General features: G+C 40.3%; 1 protein-coding gene across 2 annotated transcripts in view; it reads right to left on the bottom strand.

Moving 5' to 3' along the window:
* Window positions 1-1,381: 1,381 nt before the first annotated feature.
* Window positions 1,382-16,560, bottom strand: part of TIGIT (T cell immunoreceptor with Ig and ITIM domains) — a 30,778-nt gene continuing 15,599 nt past the window's right edge. The window contains exons 2-3 of one of the 2 annotated variants that reach the window (XM_027868595.1): window positions 13,688-14,032; window positions 1,382-3,402 (exon numbers count right to left, since the gene is read on the bottom strand). In XM_027868595.1, coding sequence (XP_027724396.1) covers window positions 3,230-3,402; window positions 13,688-14,032 — 518 coding nt within the window. In that variant the 3' untranslated portion in view covers window positions 1,382-3,229. The remainder of the gene's footprint in view (window positions 3,403-13,687; window positions 14,033-16,560) is intronic. The other variant, XM_027868602.1, reaches the window with a different exon arrangement.

Genomic DNA, 16,560 nt, shown 5'->3' with positions numbered 1-16,560 from the left:
CTATCTTCTCTGTCTTTTCTCTTTTCTCTATTTCTTCTCTTCCTTTCTCCTCTCTCCCTCCTTTCTCTTCTATCTCTGTTTATCTATCCCCTCTTACCTCTCTTTTTCACTCTCTGTCTTCTCTTTTTTCTATTATACACATATTACACACACACACACACACACACACACACACACACAATGTCCAAGAGTGATTCATACTGAAGGAACTTAAGGGGGGTTTATCACAAACAAGAATGTCGGGGGCCTCCTGAAGCACGTCTTCCAACACCGTGGCCCAGCTGTGGCATAAGCAGCAAATGGAACAGCCTGCTATGGAGCCATATGGTGTAGTGGACATAGCTCTGGATTGGAGACATGATTTGACTTCAACTCCTGACTGTGCCACTTACTTATTTTATGGCCTTGGGTAATTTAATTCAATTCAACAAGCATTATTAACTACTTACTGTGTACCAGGCATAGTGCTAGGCACTGGGAATACAAAACCAGATATAAAACAGCCCCTCCCTCAAGGAAATTATACTTCAGTGTGTTGTCACTTACTCCCCCGAAACTTGGGTTCCTGTCTATCAAATGAAAGAGCTGGCCTAGATGACTTCTCAGACTCTTTCAAGCTCTAAACTGATGAGCCGATGAGCCTTCAAGTTCTAAATCTTTTTTTTTTTTTTTTTTTTTTGGTGAGGCAATTGGGCTTAAGTGACTTGCCCAGGGTCACACAGCTAGTAAGTGTTATGTGTCTGAGGCCGAATTTGAACTCAGGTCCTTCTGATTTCAGGGCTGGCGCTCTATCCCCTGCGCCACCTAGCTGCCCCTCAGTTCTAAATCTTGATTCTAAGTTTTCGTGTGCATATGGGGAAGGCAGTAGGGGAGGGACTCTCATTTGGTTCACAGGTTTAGGGCTGACCTCGACTCTTGGAGACAGAGTTAGAAACCGCAACAGGCTTCGAAACAGTCTACTACGACTAACAATAAATTCAAGTACCCTTGAAAGAGCACCATTATTATTATTATTATTTGTCCTTTATAGCCTTCACCCATTACTGTCTGTTGCATTATCTTCTAATACAAAACAATAGTGTATAGTTCCAATGGGTCAAACTCTTGGCCCTGTCAGAAAGCTGCCCACAAAACTCTCAAGGGCAGCCAGAACTAGATAAAATGTAATCGAGAAATGTTTAACCAAAAAAAATTTCTTAAACAATATAACATAGATAATGTTCATTTGTAGTTTTCTAAGTCAATATGCAGAGGCAACTAGGTAGCGCAGTGGATAGAGCAGATAGAGCTGGTCCTGGAGTCATGAAGTCCTGAGTTTAAATTTGACCTCAGACACTTACCATCTACGTGACCCTGAGCAGGTCACTTAAGTTCTGAGTGTGTTAATCTACTGGAAAAGAAAATGGCAAGCTGCTTCAGTATCTTTGCCAAGAAAACCCTAAGGACAGCATTGGCATGGTATAGCACACGGGATCATGAAGAGTCAGACATGCCTGAACATCCAGACAAGCAAGTCAACATGTGGACTTTTTTCTCTTTGAGTTTGACACAACCAGGATAGGTGACCGTCTATATGATAAACAGTAACTGACTGTCTCTCATTCCACCATTATAAATGAATTCTTCAGAACAGTGGCAGGTGGTTCCAGATTCCTGGATTATCAGTCCTGCCAAGGATTTCAAGAGCTGTCCTTGACATAAACATGGTAAGAAATGCCCTTATAAATTGTGCTGATGCTGTGATTACATGTAATATTTCATTTATTAGTACCAATTTGATCAGGTATTCTTATTTTGAGGGGAAAAAATACTGCCAGGACTTTCCTGATGGCACTTGTTAATTGTGGCTACCTTTGTTCAGGCAGCGTGCCTAGCAATGTTGTGCAGTATTGAATCAGATGTGGATTTGAACACTAGCACTAAGTGAGCGAGTCACTCAAACTTTCTGAGTCTCAGCTTTCTCATTCATAAAATGGGAATGATAATGGAATCATAATATCTACCTCATTGGGTTGTTATAAGAAAACTGATTTATAAACCTTAAAATACTATATGGTTGTGACTCTAAAGCTACACTGAGACTTCTGGGACACCTTGTACATTTGAAACAGATTGTCCTCCATTATTCAACCGACATCCGTTTTAGACATAGTAATTCAAAGGATGGGTTTAGCTGCATTGAAAACTAACAGATTTTCAAATTTAGAATCTTCAGGATAAGAGATCAAGTCCAGCTGCTCAAAATGCAAATGGATATGTAGAAAAGATGTGGCATCATAAGTACTTACAGTGGCAGTACTACTATGCAAAGTAATCTCCAGCCAAAAAATAATAATAATAACCCTTCTAACCAAAGGTGCTAGCTAAATATTGGAAGGTACACACTCAGTTTCTGCAAAGGTACTTTTATAAATAAGCATTTCTCTCTAGCTTCCATACAACTCTTGGTTACATGAGGGAAGCATGGAAAAGGAGACAAGCTTCACCAAGTTCAGAGGTGGCATGTGTAAGGATGAGCAGCCACCGAGAATTGAGCAAGGCTGGAAAGATGAGAGGTGTACAATGTGGTTCTTTCTGGGAGAGGAAAGAGAGACGGCAAAGATGAACATGGCTCCTTAAACACTTCAAAGAAGAGATAGAAGCTTGCTGCTTCCTAGCTAACCTTTGATCTGATTAGCAATGCTTTCACAGAATCTCTGAACCTCAGAGTTGGAAAGGATCCCAAAAACCAAGTCGAGCCTATATGTGAGTAGGATTTCCTAGTGTACATGTCCCCAACAGTAGTCTCACATTCAATCCAAGGGTAGGGGATTTACTATTTTCCAAGACACCTCATTACACTTTTGGACAGCTCTGAATGTTAGGAAGTTCATCTTTATATTGTGTCAAAATCTGCCTCTCTATGAGATCCATCTTTAATTCATCACCTTAAAGCCCTGCTAGTTCTGACCTCTGAGGTATGACAGGATTACTCTCTTCTATATAATAGCCATTCAAAATACTTGAAGATAGCTATCATTTTCCTCTCCCCTCCTCACTTCTCTGAGAAATTTTCTCTTTTTATGTCCTCAAAAAGGTAAGGCCATCAAGGTCCCACGACTTCCATGGACCTTGTTGAATCTCACCTTTTGGCCCCTTGAACCTAGGATTGTCCTTTCCATACATTTTAGACCAATCCATGAAGTGTGCCAAGGGTCAGAATGACTTCCCTCATTGAAATGGAAACATCTCAAAGAAAAAGAGCAAGGGTTATCCCTCCCAGAATTATAGTCCATGAATCAGGTCCATTTACCTTGACCCCCAAGATCACCAACATGATGACTGTGGCAGCAATGATTATTATCACGGAGACCAGGACTCCAAAAGAGATCCTTGAATGGGAGTTGTCCAATGCCTCAGCTGCTGAAAGGAGGTCAAAAGTCATGAACTGGCAGTCATAGAGAAATGCAGCATGGTACCCACTACATCACCACCCTACAAACTCATGGCAACAGTCTTGGAAATTAACATTAAGGGAACCTCCCTCTGCGCGTACAGGAACCAGAATCAAGTCAGTTGTGGGATTGTGGGAGGATGGTGTTCTTACTGGCAAGAATTAAACTCCAGTGATTCCCTATTACCTTTAGGATCAAATACAAGATTCTTTGGCATTTAAAGCTCTTCACCACCTTGCCCTTTATCTTTCCAGTCTTCTTACACTTTACACATATTCTGTGATCCAGCCATACTGGCCTATTTGCTGTCTTTCACATGAAGCTACATCTCCCATCCCTGTGCCTTTGGACTGGATGTTTCCTGTACCTGGGATATTCTGGGATAGTAAATGTTCAATATTTACTGGATTTATCCTTGGATTCCTTCAATACTCAATTCAAATATCACCTTCTTCAGGAAGCCTTTCGCTGTCCTCGCAGGGCCCCTAGCTGCTTAGAGGGAAAATACTCTCAAAGATTACTTTTTAGGTTCCTATTTAAATACACATTGTCTCCCTCTTTAAATTGTAAACTGCTTAAGGACAGGGATTGTTCTTTACTCTTCTTTGTATCTCCAGTGTTTTGCACAGTTCCCGGCACATAGTGTTTAATAAATTCTTTTTCTTTCATTCTTTATTCATTTTTAAAATGATTTTTATGGTGAACTTAACACTCTTAAACACTATTCAAAGAACTAAAGATTTCATGCCAAACAAAATAAGAATTAGACAAGAGAAAAGAGTAACTTTTAATGATGCCCCTTCCAGGGTCACTTAATCTGAAAATCCCTTGGACATCCCAGATTGAACTGTAGTGATCTTTATGGAAGAAAATATTTTGGAGGAGATTGATGTTATAATTCCATGTTGCCTCAGTAGCTATGGACACTGCAGTGTATAAGTTGAGTGTAAAGAAAAACCAGGTGTGCAAGCCATGGTTCATGCAAAAGGTGAGTTTCTGAGTAGATGAGTGAACTGTATTATAAGAATTCTGTATTATAAGAATTATTCTTATAATATCAATTATAAGAATTGATAGGAGGGCAACTAAGTCTCCTTGAAGGTAGAAAATATACTACCCAAGATGTTATCCAAAGGTCTGATAGTTTCTGACCATCAGACTGAAAATAGCATGCTGTGAGATGATGGATTTTCACCTGGAGGGCCATGAATAGTGCAGTTCCCCCAGACATGGGAATGAACTGGGAACCCCACTAGCCATGTCATTGGAGGAGAGAATGTAGAGCCAGGTGATCTCTTTCAGGATTAGACGGCCAGCCTTATTGGTGATGGGAGAGATGTCACAGAGGAGTGAGCGATTCATGCTGGTCAATACCTCTTCTACCACTAGAATTGCATCATACCTTGGGGATTGGGGCATGTCTACAATGAAGTCCAGAAGAACCCCCAAGAACAGAATAGGGTTGGTAGGGGTGGCAATAATCCTACTGACTTCTCCATGGACTCCCTGGACTAGGCTAGGGGAATACCTTATAAGATTAATTATCCCAGGGTCAGCTAGGTGTCACAGTAGATAGCACACCAGTCTTGGGAGTCAGGAGGACCTGAGTTCAAATCTGGTGTCAGACACTTGACACTTACTAGCTGTGTGACCCTGGGCAAGTCACTTAACCCCGATTGCCCCACCAAAAAGCAAAAAAAAAAATTATTAGTTACCCCAGCAGGCAGCTTTTTTAACTGGTCATCAAAAGTTACTACAGGCAATCACATGTATGACTTTTAAAACAAATTTTTAAAAAAATGAATGTAAACCCCATGAGTAGGAATTGTTTCATTCTTTATATTTGTATCCCCAGTGCCTAAAACAGTGTCTGGCACATAGTATGCACTTTAAAAAGTTGACTTGCTGGTTGACTTAAAAAAAAAAATACCCATGTAGCCAGTGAACACGAAGTGCTGCTTATCAAGTCTTGCCAGGACCCAGCATAGAGACACAAACAGATGTAGAAGAGACACTAAAGACTGACTTTCCTTCAGAAGCAGTACTCACACTAGTTTAGGATACCATCTAGTGTAGGTATTGGCATAGAGTGCCTGCTGGTGGTGGGTCAGATGTAGCAGAGATACTTGAGGATAAAGTCTGTAAAAGGCAGCTGTAAAAGGCACAGGGTGCCAGGCCTGAAGTCAGGAAGATTCATCTTCCTGAGTTCAACTCTGGCCTCAGACACTTACTAACTCTGTGACCCTGAGCAAGTCACTTAACCCTGTTTGCCTCAATTTCCTCATCTGTAAAATGATCCAGAGATGGAAATGGCAAACCACTCCAGTATCTTTGCCAAGAAAATCCCAAAAGGGGTCACGAAGAGTTGGACATGACTGAAAAATGGCCAAACAACAAAAAGTATCTGAAGTTGAATCTTCTTTCCTGATTGTTGAGTGTCTGGTTTGACCCCTATTTCATGAGGTTTCTAGGCCATACTCACTTCACTCTTAGCTCTACTCCTCATTCTCCAGACTTCTCTACTCCTTGACAAGCAGCCAGCCGTCTGACCTTGAAGATGCCTCTTCCCTGAAGCCCATCTTCCTTCATTGGTAAGTGCATGACCCACACCATCGTCTCATAAGCTGCCATACCTCATCTATAAGGAATGTACTTCATTATGCTCCCTACCTACTATTCTTCTTCCCAGGTCCTCCTTATGTGCCACCTTTCTCCATTAGTATGTAAGCTCCTTGGCATAGGGAGTCTTTTTTGTATGTGTTTATATCCCCAGTGCTTACAAAGTAAACATTTAATAGATGATCTATCTTTCTGCAGGATGTAATCCACCAGCTTTACAAATTCCTTTTTTTTTTTTTGCAACACTGAATATATTTGCAGGTTATGGGCTCCTAAAATATTAGTGATGGTGAAGTCAAATACAATAAAAGATCTAACATTGGTTAAAGGACCACACAGTCTAAAGGTGTTCCAGGTTCCTAGGCTTGCACAGGCAATATGTCATGTCTTGAAAATGATACCTTCATATCTCAAATGCAGTTTTGTCTTTACGTAGCTCCTTTTTCTCATCTCATGCAGATCCTTTCTCCAGTAGTTAACTTGTGAGAGCAGATATGGTAGGACCTGAACAAGTCAGACTGTATAGCGTAGACTATGAGAGCATCAACTCCACAGAGTGATCCTGTATTCACTGGTCTCTATAATGACATGTTTTTTTTTTTTCAGATCCAAATAGGTTAAGATAGGAGATGAAGTAAGCTAATTCTTGATGTCCTATAATGTTAAAATTCAATGACAGATCCTTCTAGCACTAGTATGTGCTGGAAAACCTTGGAATGTCTCTATAAGTTGGTAGGAGGCTCTGTCAAAGCAGAAAACCTGGGGATGAAGTAGCAAAAGTGTATTTGCCAGTGGTCTTATCATGTGCCCTAGAAATTCCATCTCCTTCTGGAGCTGGTACTTCTCCAACTCAGCAAGCATCTAGGATTAGTATGAATTCTTGAAGATTGCTTAAATGACCTTGCCACACTGAACAGAATCTAGAGAGTAAAAAACGATATTGTCAAAGTAGATCCCTCCCTATCCCCAAGACCAGTAGATTTCTTTGTGGAAGGGAGTAAAGTGTAAGAATTCTAGTGGGAAGGGTCCAGGCTATTAAGAGCTTTAAATGTCAAACAGGGCAATTTGTTTTATCTTAAAGGTGATAGGTAGCCACTGGCACTTACTGAGCAGCAGGTTGACATGGTTAGTACTATACTCTAGAAAAATCTCCTTGGAAGCTAAGTGGATGATGGATTGGAAAGGGGAGAGCCTTAAGGCAGGATAACAGTCAGAAGGCTATCACAAGAGTCAGGTAGTGATAAGAAACTGAAATGGGCTTGTGACTGTATCAATCAGTCAGTCAGTAGACATATTTTAAGGGTCTGATATGTGCCAGGCACTGTGCTAAACATTGGTATACAAAAAGAGACAAAAGACAGTCCCTGCCCTCAAGGAGCTTACAATCTAATGGAAATGAGAAATTGGAGTCATTTAGTGTTGGAGGTTTTCTCTAGGATTTTAGTCAAAAAGGGAAGAGAAATAAGATGATAGTGAAAATGGTAAGGTCAAGTGAGGATTTTTGAAGGATGGGGAGAAATAGGCATATATGTAGGCAGTAGGCAAGGAGCCAGTAGATAGGGAGACATTAAAGATAAGAGAGGATATTTCTAGGGAGTAGATAGTGAGAGGGTATGATAGTGGGGGCAATCTGTGCAGAAATCAGAAGGGGAGAGGGCTGGTGTTGACAAAAAGGAGAGACACCTTTTCATCTAATACTGGGGTGAAGGAGGAGATAATGGAGGAAGATGTCTCAATGATGTGAGATGAGGAGGAGAAAGACATAAGGGTACCTCTCAGCAAATAGACTTGATTTGGGGAGGACGTGAAATAGGAGACAAGGTCCTTGACTGAGAGGGTTGAGGGAGGCATTGCCCTGAAGAGGCTTAGGGAAAGATGAGAATGTTTAGAATGGCAATTGTGGAAACTGGGATATTTAATGAAGTAGGGAGGAATAGAATGTTTGTCTTACTGCAATGAGGGTCCAGTGGGGATTAAAGAGCAGAAATTTGTATTCAACACAATCAATATAGTTTCATAACTTCCTCCATCTCCATTCAGCAGTTCATGAATAGGAGAAAAGAAGACAGATGGTGGGAGTAATCTAAGTTTGAATTGCCATATTGGTCTTAGGACAAGGAGGCAAAGGATTCAAGAACAAGGGATAGACTAAAGTTGAGTTGGGGTCAAGCAAGTGCAAAGAGTGAAGGTAATGGAGGTTATAGGGAGGATAAAGAACTAGGTCATGAGTCATAAGGTATAGGGAAAGATGTGATAATAAAATGTTATGATCAAATTAAAAGAATTTCAGATTTCATGAATAAGGAAGTGGAACACTTGTAGATGATTACAAGATTAAAGATAAGACTCTGTGTGGAGTGAGGTGGAGTATAGGAATTGAGTAGATTGAGGAAACAGGAAGTCAGGTATTTGAGGAAGCATCACTGTATGTTATAGTCTTCTAGTTTGAGGACAGGAGATAGAGAAGAGAGAAAGACTGTGTCACAGACACGGAATTTATTAAAGAAGGTCAATGGATAACCATCAAAATCTAAATATGATGATAAATTTGGATTGAATGTGAGACAAATAATTATTAATAATCAATTAACATCAGGGGATCCAGGGTTTTGTTTTGTTTTTTTCCCTTTCTATTTCCTCATTCCCTACTAGGTCAAAGCAGCCTCTGAAGGACAGGGCTAATAATGAGTTAACATTCTCCTCTACCTTGGGTGAGACCCCACCCAATTGGGAAGTAAGTAGCTTGGATGGAGGTAGATCCCTTTATCTAGATTTCTTGAGGTGGGGTGGTCTGGATAGAGATGAATAAGAGTGACATAATCAAAGTCCCGGCCCAGCCCCTCATTAGAATAAGCCCAACTCTCATTAAAATATTCATTCTCTCATTAATTGCTAATGAATCAGAGTTGATTTTTGCTTGTGAGGAACATCCACTCTTTCAAGGGTATTTAAACTCTCAGAGGGGGCCCCCAAAGTTCATCTTTGGTTTATGTTGATTGATTGTTGTCCTTTGTTCTCAAAGAGGACCAAAATGACATCACTATGCTAAAGTCAAGTTTCAGTGTCTCTGACTGTGGCTGATCAGACCCATATGAGCTTGGAATGTTCTACCCTAGGTTGGGCACAAATAGTCCATATGAACATTTTGGGTGGATTCTCTAAATGTATGCATCTTACATTTCTTTTGAGCTATTTCAATTCTGCTTTGCTCTTAGAGCACAGCACTTTCTCTGATGTGGACACGCCATGCTGAGCAGTCCTGTGCCAGTGTCTCCCATATCACACAATCAATTCCAAAGTTCTTAATAGAGACCTTGAGAGTATCCTTGTATCGCTTCTTCTAACCACCATGTGAATGCTTGCCCTATGTGAGTTGTCCATAAAATCGTCTTTTTTGGCAAGTGTACATTTTGCATTTGAACAATGTGGCAGCTCATTGGAGTTGTGCCCTCTGAAGTAGAGTTTGAATGCTTGGCAGTTTAGTTCAAGAAGGGACATCAGTGTCTGGTATCTCATCCTGCCACGTGATCTTCAGAATCTTCCTGAGACAATTTAAATGGAAGTGATTTGGTTTACTAGGATGGTGCTGGTATACTGTCCAGGTTTCATGGACATACAATAATGAGGTCAGCACAATGGCTCTGTAGACCTTCAATTTGGTAGTCAGTTTATCACCTCTTCTCTCCCACACTTTCCTTCAGAGCCTCCCAGACACTGAGCTAGCTCTGGCAATGCATGCATCAATCTCATCATCAATGTATACATCCCTGGAAGGTACACTACCAAGGTAAGTAAACTTATCCACAGCATTCAAAACTTCTCCATTTGCTGTAACCAATGGTTCCACGTATGGATGGTGTGGTGGTGGCTGATGGAGCACCTCTGTTTTCTTGGTGTTAATTGTTAGGCCAAAATTAGCACAAGAAGTAGAGAATGGATCCATACTTTGTTGCATCTCAGCTTCAGAGTGTGCATTGAGTGCACAATCATCTGTAAACAGAAAATCATGAACCAATACTCCCTGCACTTTGGTCTTGGCTTGTAGCCTTTTTAAAGTTGAAGAATTTACCATCAGTGTGGTAGCTGACCTTAACACCATGTTCATCCTCACTGAAAGCATTTAACAACATGGCTGAAAACATCAGGGCTCGGTCACTACTCTCCCATCTCCCCCACCTCCACCCAAACTGCCAGCCGGATACAGTCTCTACTCAGTGGGCTCCGTGGCTTTTCAATTAGAGCTTCCAGTGCTAACTTATCTCTGAGAAAGACTTAGAGGAAGAGGGGTGGGAGGAGGGGGAATTGTCCCCTGGAGATCTGAATCTCTTTGCAGTCCCAGTTTTTTCACGCTTGAATTATTTATGTTTCCTGGGTTTGCGGATCCCTCCAGGCAGGAACTGAGCCTTCTACCACTCCTTAAAGAGGATTACAGATCTGTTTTTTTTTAAACTCCATTTAAAAAGCATGGGAGCAAGCACACAGCCTTGTTTCACTCCATTGGTGACTGGGAAAGCCCTAGAGCATTTTCCATTATCCAGAACCTGAGCAAGCATGCCGTCATGAAATTGATGTAAAATGCTGATGAACTTCTTCAGGCAACAAAATTTTAACATAATTTTCCATAAGCCCTCATGACTGGCAGTATCAAAGGCTTTGGTCAGGTCTACAAACGTTGTATACAGACCTCTGTTCTGCTCCTGGCATTTCTCCTGGAGTTGTCGGGCAGCATAACACCATATCGACCATTCCTCAGCCCTTTCTAAAGCCACACTGGTTCTCAGGTAGATGACCATCTTCTAGGTGAAGGATCAGCCTATTAAGGAGCACTCTGGCAAGAATCTTGCCAGCAATGACTAAGAGAGAGATGCTGCATGACTCTCATAGGAGATATCTATTTCCTTTACCTTTAAAGAGGTGGACAATGGAGGCATTCTTGAACTCCTGGGTGATAACCTCCTCTTGCCATATAACCTAGAAAATTTCCACCAGCTTTTGTATGAGCAATGGACCACCTACCTTGTAAATCTCAGCTGAAATAGAATCAGCACCAAGTGCTTTGCTTCACAAAAGGAGCCTAAAGACATTCAAAACCTCTTCTTCAGTTGGAACTTCAGCTTAGGGGGGATTGACTTCAACCTGAGGTAAACAGTCAATGACCTCAGCATTGATTGATGATCATCTGTTGAGAACATTATGGGAGTGTTCAGTCCATCTCTCTAGGATCATGTCCTTATCACTAATCAATGTGGCTTCATCGGCACTGAGTAGTTGAGAGGTACCATAGGTCTTTGGCCCACAAATAGCCTTCAGGTCATCATAAAAGTGCTTTGGACTGTTAACTATAAGCATAAAACTTAATTTCATTACTGACCAAGAAAACTGCATCCCTCTAAGCTTAGCTTCTACTTTATTTTTGATGGAATTAAATACTGCCTTTTTAGAGATGGATGAACTATCCTGCTGGTAAACCCTATGGAGTTCTCATTTTTCATTTAGCAGCTTCTGAATTTCCCCGTCATTTTCGTCAAACCAGTCTTGATGTTTGTGAATGTTCTGACCCGGATGAGTAAATGCATTGCTATACACCAAATCTCTGAAAGCTGCCCACTCCTTTTCTGCTTCACTGTTGCCAACTGTGTGTTGGCTCAACCTACCCTCCAAGTTAGCAACTCCATTCCTCCCTAGGACTCCCTGCCAAGTCTGGTAGTCTGAGCCTACTCTAGCATTAAAGTCACTCAGAATTATAAGCTTGTCCTCTTTTGGCACATTGATAATAAAGGTCTCCAGGTCTTCATAAAATTTTCTTTGACTTCATTAGGGTTTGTCATGGTGGGAACATAGGGACTGATGATGGTGGCGTGATGTTTTCCTGTATGTGGCAATCATATTGTCATGATCCTTTTGTTCACTCCTTTTGGTAGGCTTACAAGCTTGTTGACTAGATTAGTTATGATTGCAAAACCTAGACCAGCTTCACAGTGCTCCCCTTCACTCCAGAAAAACATGTATCCAGCTCCAACTTCAGTAAGCTGACCTTCATTTACCAGCCTTGTTTCACTCAGGGCTGCTATTTGGATGCGAAACCTGCTGAGTTCTCTTGCAACAAGAGCTGTTCATCTTTCAGATCTACTGGATTTTGTGTTGTCTATAAATGTGCACATATTCCATGTGCCAATGGTAAGCGGAATTGTCTTTGCAGGTGCTTTTGTACATTTTTTGTGTTTCAACCATAGAGTATGATCCCTGTCTGTTGTGGTAATCAGGCCAGGGTTGGATAAGTGGACAATTTTTAGGGCACCTTTTCTAGCCCCTTCCTCACAACAGGAGGTGAGCAGTGCAATCTTTAAAAGGCTGCTCAGACACCCAGGGGGCTGCTGAATGGCCTGGGCTGCCTATGTGCAGGGTTGTGACTACAACTCCCAGTGTATCTGCACCTGCTGTTTCGTCACGTGCCTGTCACCACAGGACTTTGGGATAGGTCAAATCAGCCTGATTTCTTTTAGACATGCATTAGACATCTATAAATTTAATTTGCTTTTTAGATATGTGACTAAATTATGTATCATTAGATATGTGATCCCATTGGTGTAACTAGTTCCTACACTCCTGTGGATAGCTACTCTACCATGTCTTCCATCCTGACTGACTCTCATCCATGTCTTTCTATAAATCCTCCAGAGGAGAGACACTAAACACAGTGGAGGCCTAAGTCTGATTCTTGAAGGAATCCATGGAGCACTCTGGCTATCCATCCATTGTCTCTCATTTATGACACACAACCAATTCCACTACCTTTGCTGGTTGTGCATGTACTTGATGACGTGAGCATTTCCTAAGCATATCATCACTAGTAATATGCTATACCTAACCTGCACCTACCATATCTCTCAAGATAACATATGTTTTGCAACTGGGAAATAAGATATACAGGCAATGGGTTATAGAAATATATCTTGCCCTATAGGAAAATAGAAGAGGAAGGGGATAAGAGAAGCAGGGTGGTGATAGAAGAGAGTGCAGATTAGGGGATGGGGTATTCAGAATGCATACCATCTTTGGGTGGGAGGAGTGAGATGAGGAGAAAATTTGGACCTCAAAATCTTGTGGAAGTGAATGTTGAAGACTAAAATAAATAAATTAATAAATGTTTAATATAAAAAAATATGTAAAAGGATAACATATGTTTGTGAGTTTTTATAAACCTTAAACTACCATAGAAAGCACTCAACTGGGATTTTGGAGATGTATGTTCAACTTTTGGCTTTGTCAAATGTGATATTATTTGTACAAGTGCTTATCACTGTGCCTAGCACATGGTAGGTACTATACAAATACTTATTCCTTTCCCTCCCTCCCCATCCCTTATCACACATCAGTTGTGCACCCCTCAGAAATCACTTCATCTCTCTTGGTCATGGTTTTCTCGCTTGTAAAATAAAGGGATTGGACTTGATGGTCACCAGGTTTCTTTCTAGTCCTCTCAGCTGTAAGATGTATTCATTCCTTTTGCTTTAGAGTGTCCTTTGGTGAGGGATGGGGAAAGGAAAGTGGAGAGGATGCTTTAATCTGCATGGAATAAGGATTGTTGGGATGTCTTGCATTTTAATTACTATAAGGATAGTTCAATGCCTTACCTGAATCTCCTGGAAGACTTAGTTCTGTGACTTCCAGGAAAATGTTTCCTTTGTAAATCCCATCAGGAAAGGTGTGAAAGTCACAATGGTACTCGCCAGTGTCATTGGCAGTTAAGGACAGGAGAGTGATGCGATAGCCTAGGGCCAAGTTTACCTTCTTTCTGAAGACTGGGTTGATCCAAGATCCATAAACAGCATCACGAATAGCAAGAAGTTGGTCATACCTCTTCCAAATGACCTGTGTGACCTTAGCTGTAGTATATAAGAGGTTGCACTGCAAAGTAGCTGAGGTGCCTTCAACTGCAGACATTTTCTCAGCAGCTAAAATTCTCCCAGTCACAGCCCCTGAAGGGGTAAAGGATGGACAATAGTTCCTGTGAGAGCCTGGAGGGTAGATATGTGCCTTACATAACAAGCACTCTGTTGCCTTTCCTGTAGAAATTTAACTCAAAGAAGAGAAGTGAGAAAGGAGGTAAAATCACAATTGTAAGAGAAATAAAGAAAATAAAGAGATACTATTACATACAGCTACATGCTAACAAACCTGAGACTATAAAAGAAATGGAAGGAAATTTCTGGGAAGACAGAGGAGTCACTGGTCACAAGAGAATCTACTTCCTTAATATCCTTTCAAAACAACAATTGAAATGCAAAGGAAAAAGAGTAGGACTCACAAAACCCCCAAAATAAAATTGGCTTTCATAAAAGGGATAATCAAAGAAATGAGCAAACAAAAGAAAAGTTCCCACATGAGAAATAAATATCATGGATTAAAAAAAACTGAAACCAAAATGCCAGAAGGAAAAAATAATGAATTAACACTCCAGAAACAAAGCTGGAATGATTGCAAGTCATATTAATGTGGAAAATAAAAACATAGAAGGAAATAAAGAAATGAAAATAGTAAAATTAACACAAGATGAAATAAAAATCAAGACAAGATGATGATGAATTTCAACAGCTTGGAAATATCGATGGAGAATATGAAAGAAAAAAATGGATTCACTGGGACAAATACTTGGGGAAAGAATGATTTAAAAAGTGGGGAGGAGAGGGAGGAAACAGCACCAAAATATATATATATATATATATATATAAATATATATCCAAATGGAAAAATGCTTAGAAACTTCACAAACAAAGGTGACAGACCAGTAGGACAGAGTTTGGAAAGTTATCAGGATTACCCCCTAAAAGTGAAGAAATAAATAATCTGACAATATATTTCAGAAAACTAAATAAATATTTGCAGAAATATTGGGGAAATGGGTCATTTTCATGTTGACAGAATTAACAGACTACCCGTAAGGATGGTCCACAGATTCAACTCACTCAGGCACATTATAATCAAACTTCACAGTGACAATGAGAAGGAAAGGATTTTTTCATGCAGACAGGAGGAATATTATGTCACAAAATATCCTTTCAAATTATTCAAGATTTACTTGCTCAAGATAAGCAATAATAGAATGAGCTGGAATATGATATACTGAAAATTAATGGAAATAGTACTTCATCACAAAATCAGCCACCAAACCAAGCTAAACATAATTTTGAAGAAAAAGGATTTAAGGATATATAGGAATTTTAAGAATATATGGTGAGCAAAGTTAGCCTTATTATTTGAGTGGAGATTTGTGGGGGGAGGGGGAGAGTGTTGAGTTTAAAATTGTTTTGAGCTGGAGGCATTGAGGAGGTGACTCAGTGGATAGAGCTGTAGGTCTGGAGTCAGGAAGACCTGAGTTCAAATTTGACCTCAGACACTTATTAGCTGTGTGATCTTGGGCAAGTTATTTAACCTCTGTTTGCCTCAGTTTCCTCAACTGTAAAATGGGGATAGTAATAGCATCTATGTCACAGAGGATCAAGTGGGATAATATTTGTAAAGTGCTTAGCTTCAGGGCCTGGTACATAACAGGCTCTAAATAAATGCTTATTCTTTTCCTCATTTCCTACCTCTCCCACCCCCCATAAATCATATAACCAAAATTATTTTTAGACCAGATTTGTGATTTCATTACTGGAGGGAGTTCCCAGTAAGGAAGCTCTCTCTACCAAGGAAAGATGCAACAAGGTGCAACTCTGAAACTTAGAGTCTTCAAGAGTTGCCTAATGAACTAGGAGGTTAAGTGACTTGCCCAGGATCACATAGTATGTATCAATGGCAGGACTTGAACCAAGGCCTTTCTTACTTAATGGCCAGCTCTCTATCTGATATGCAGAAATGACCAAGTCAAAATTTAAAAACCATAAAAATCTTACACAAAGCTTTATTTTACATCATAAAGTCCAACATATTAAGAGAAAATTAAAATTATATTTTCCTTCTCTTTCCAAGTCTACCTGAGGTTCAGCAACATTTGCCTTGATTTTCTTTCTTTATAGATAGCTGTTGTCAATGTGTTTACAATTCTGATTTTAGTAACTATGCTTTTCATCACTCCCTATAGATCCTTTCATGTTTCCTTATATTCACAGTTGTCTTTTTTTTTTTTTTTGGTATAGTAGAGCAAAACGTAGACACGAAGACTTTCTTCCAACAGTGTGTCTCCAATGAGCACATGAAAATCATACAAGATTTCATGACACATGTGAAAAAGGGATTACTTTGAGTGATGACCTTTTTAATAGCAAGTGATGGATGAAAGCAAGTTGTATGCCCACCCAAGGTGTTTGATAGTATGATGGAGGGTATCCAGGACAGTCCAAATGAAAGAAAGATTCTCTGTAGATGGTGAGGTCCTCTAGGTGCTCATGTTTGTGGATGACGTTGTGCTGATTGCATCAAATCCTGAAACACTGCAGAACTTCCTAAATGAAATTCCAAAAACTTCAGCCTGCCTACATAGGAATAACTAAGTAAATAAGACCTT

Source organism: Vombatus ursinus, unplaced genomic scaffold (genome assembly GCF_900497805.2).
Source record: "Vombatus ursinus unplaced genomic scaffold, bare-nosed wombat genome assembly UNPS02001419.1, whole genome shotgun sequence".
Classification (NCBI taxonomy): Eukaryota; Metazoa; Chordata; class Mammalia; order Diprotodontia; family Vombatidae; genus Vombatus; species Vombatus ursinus.
The sequence above is the reverse complement of the archived record's forward strand: the minus strand, read 5'-3'. Positions and strand labels throughout refer to the sequence as shown.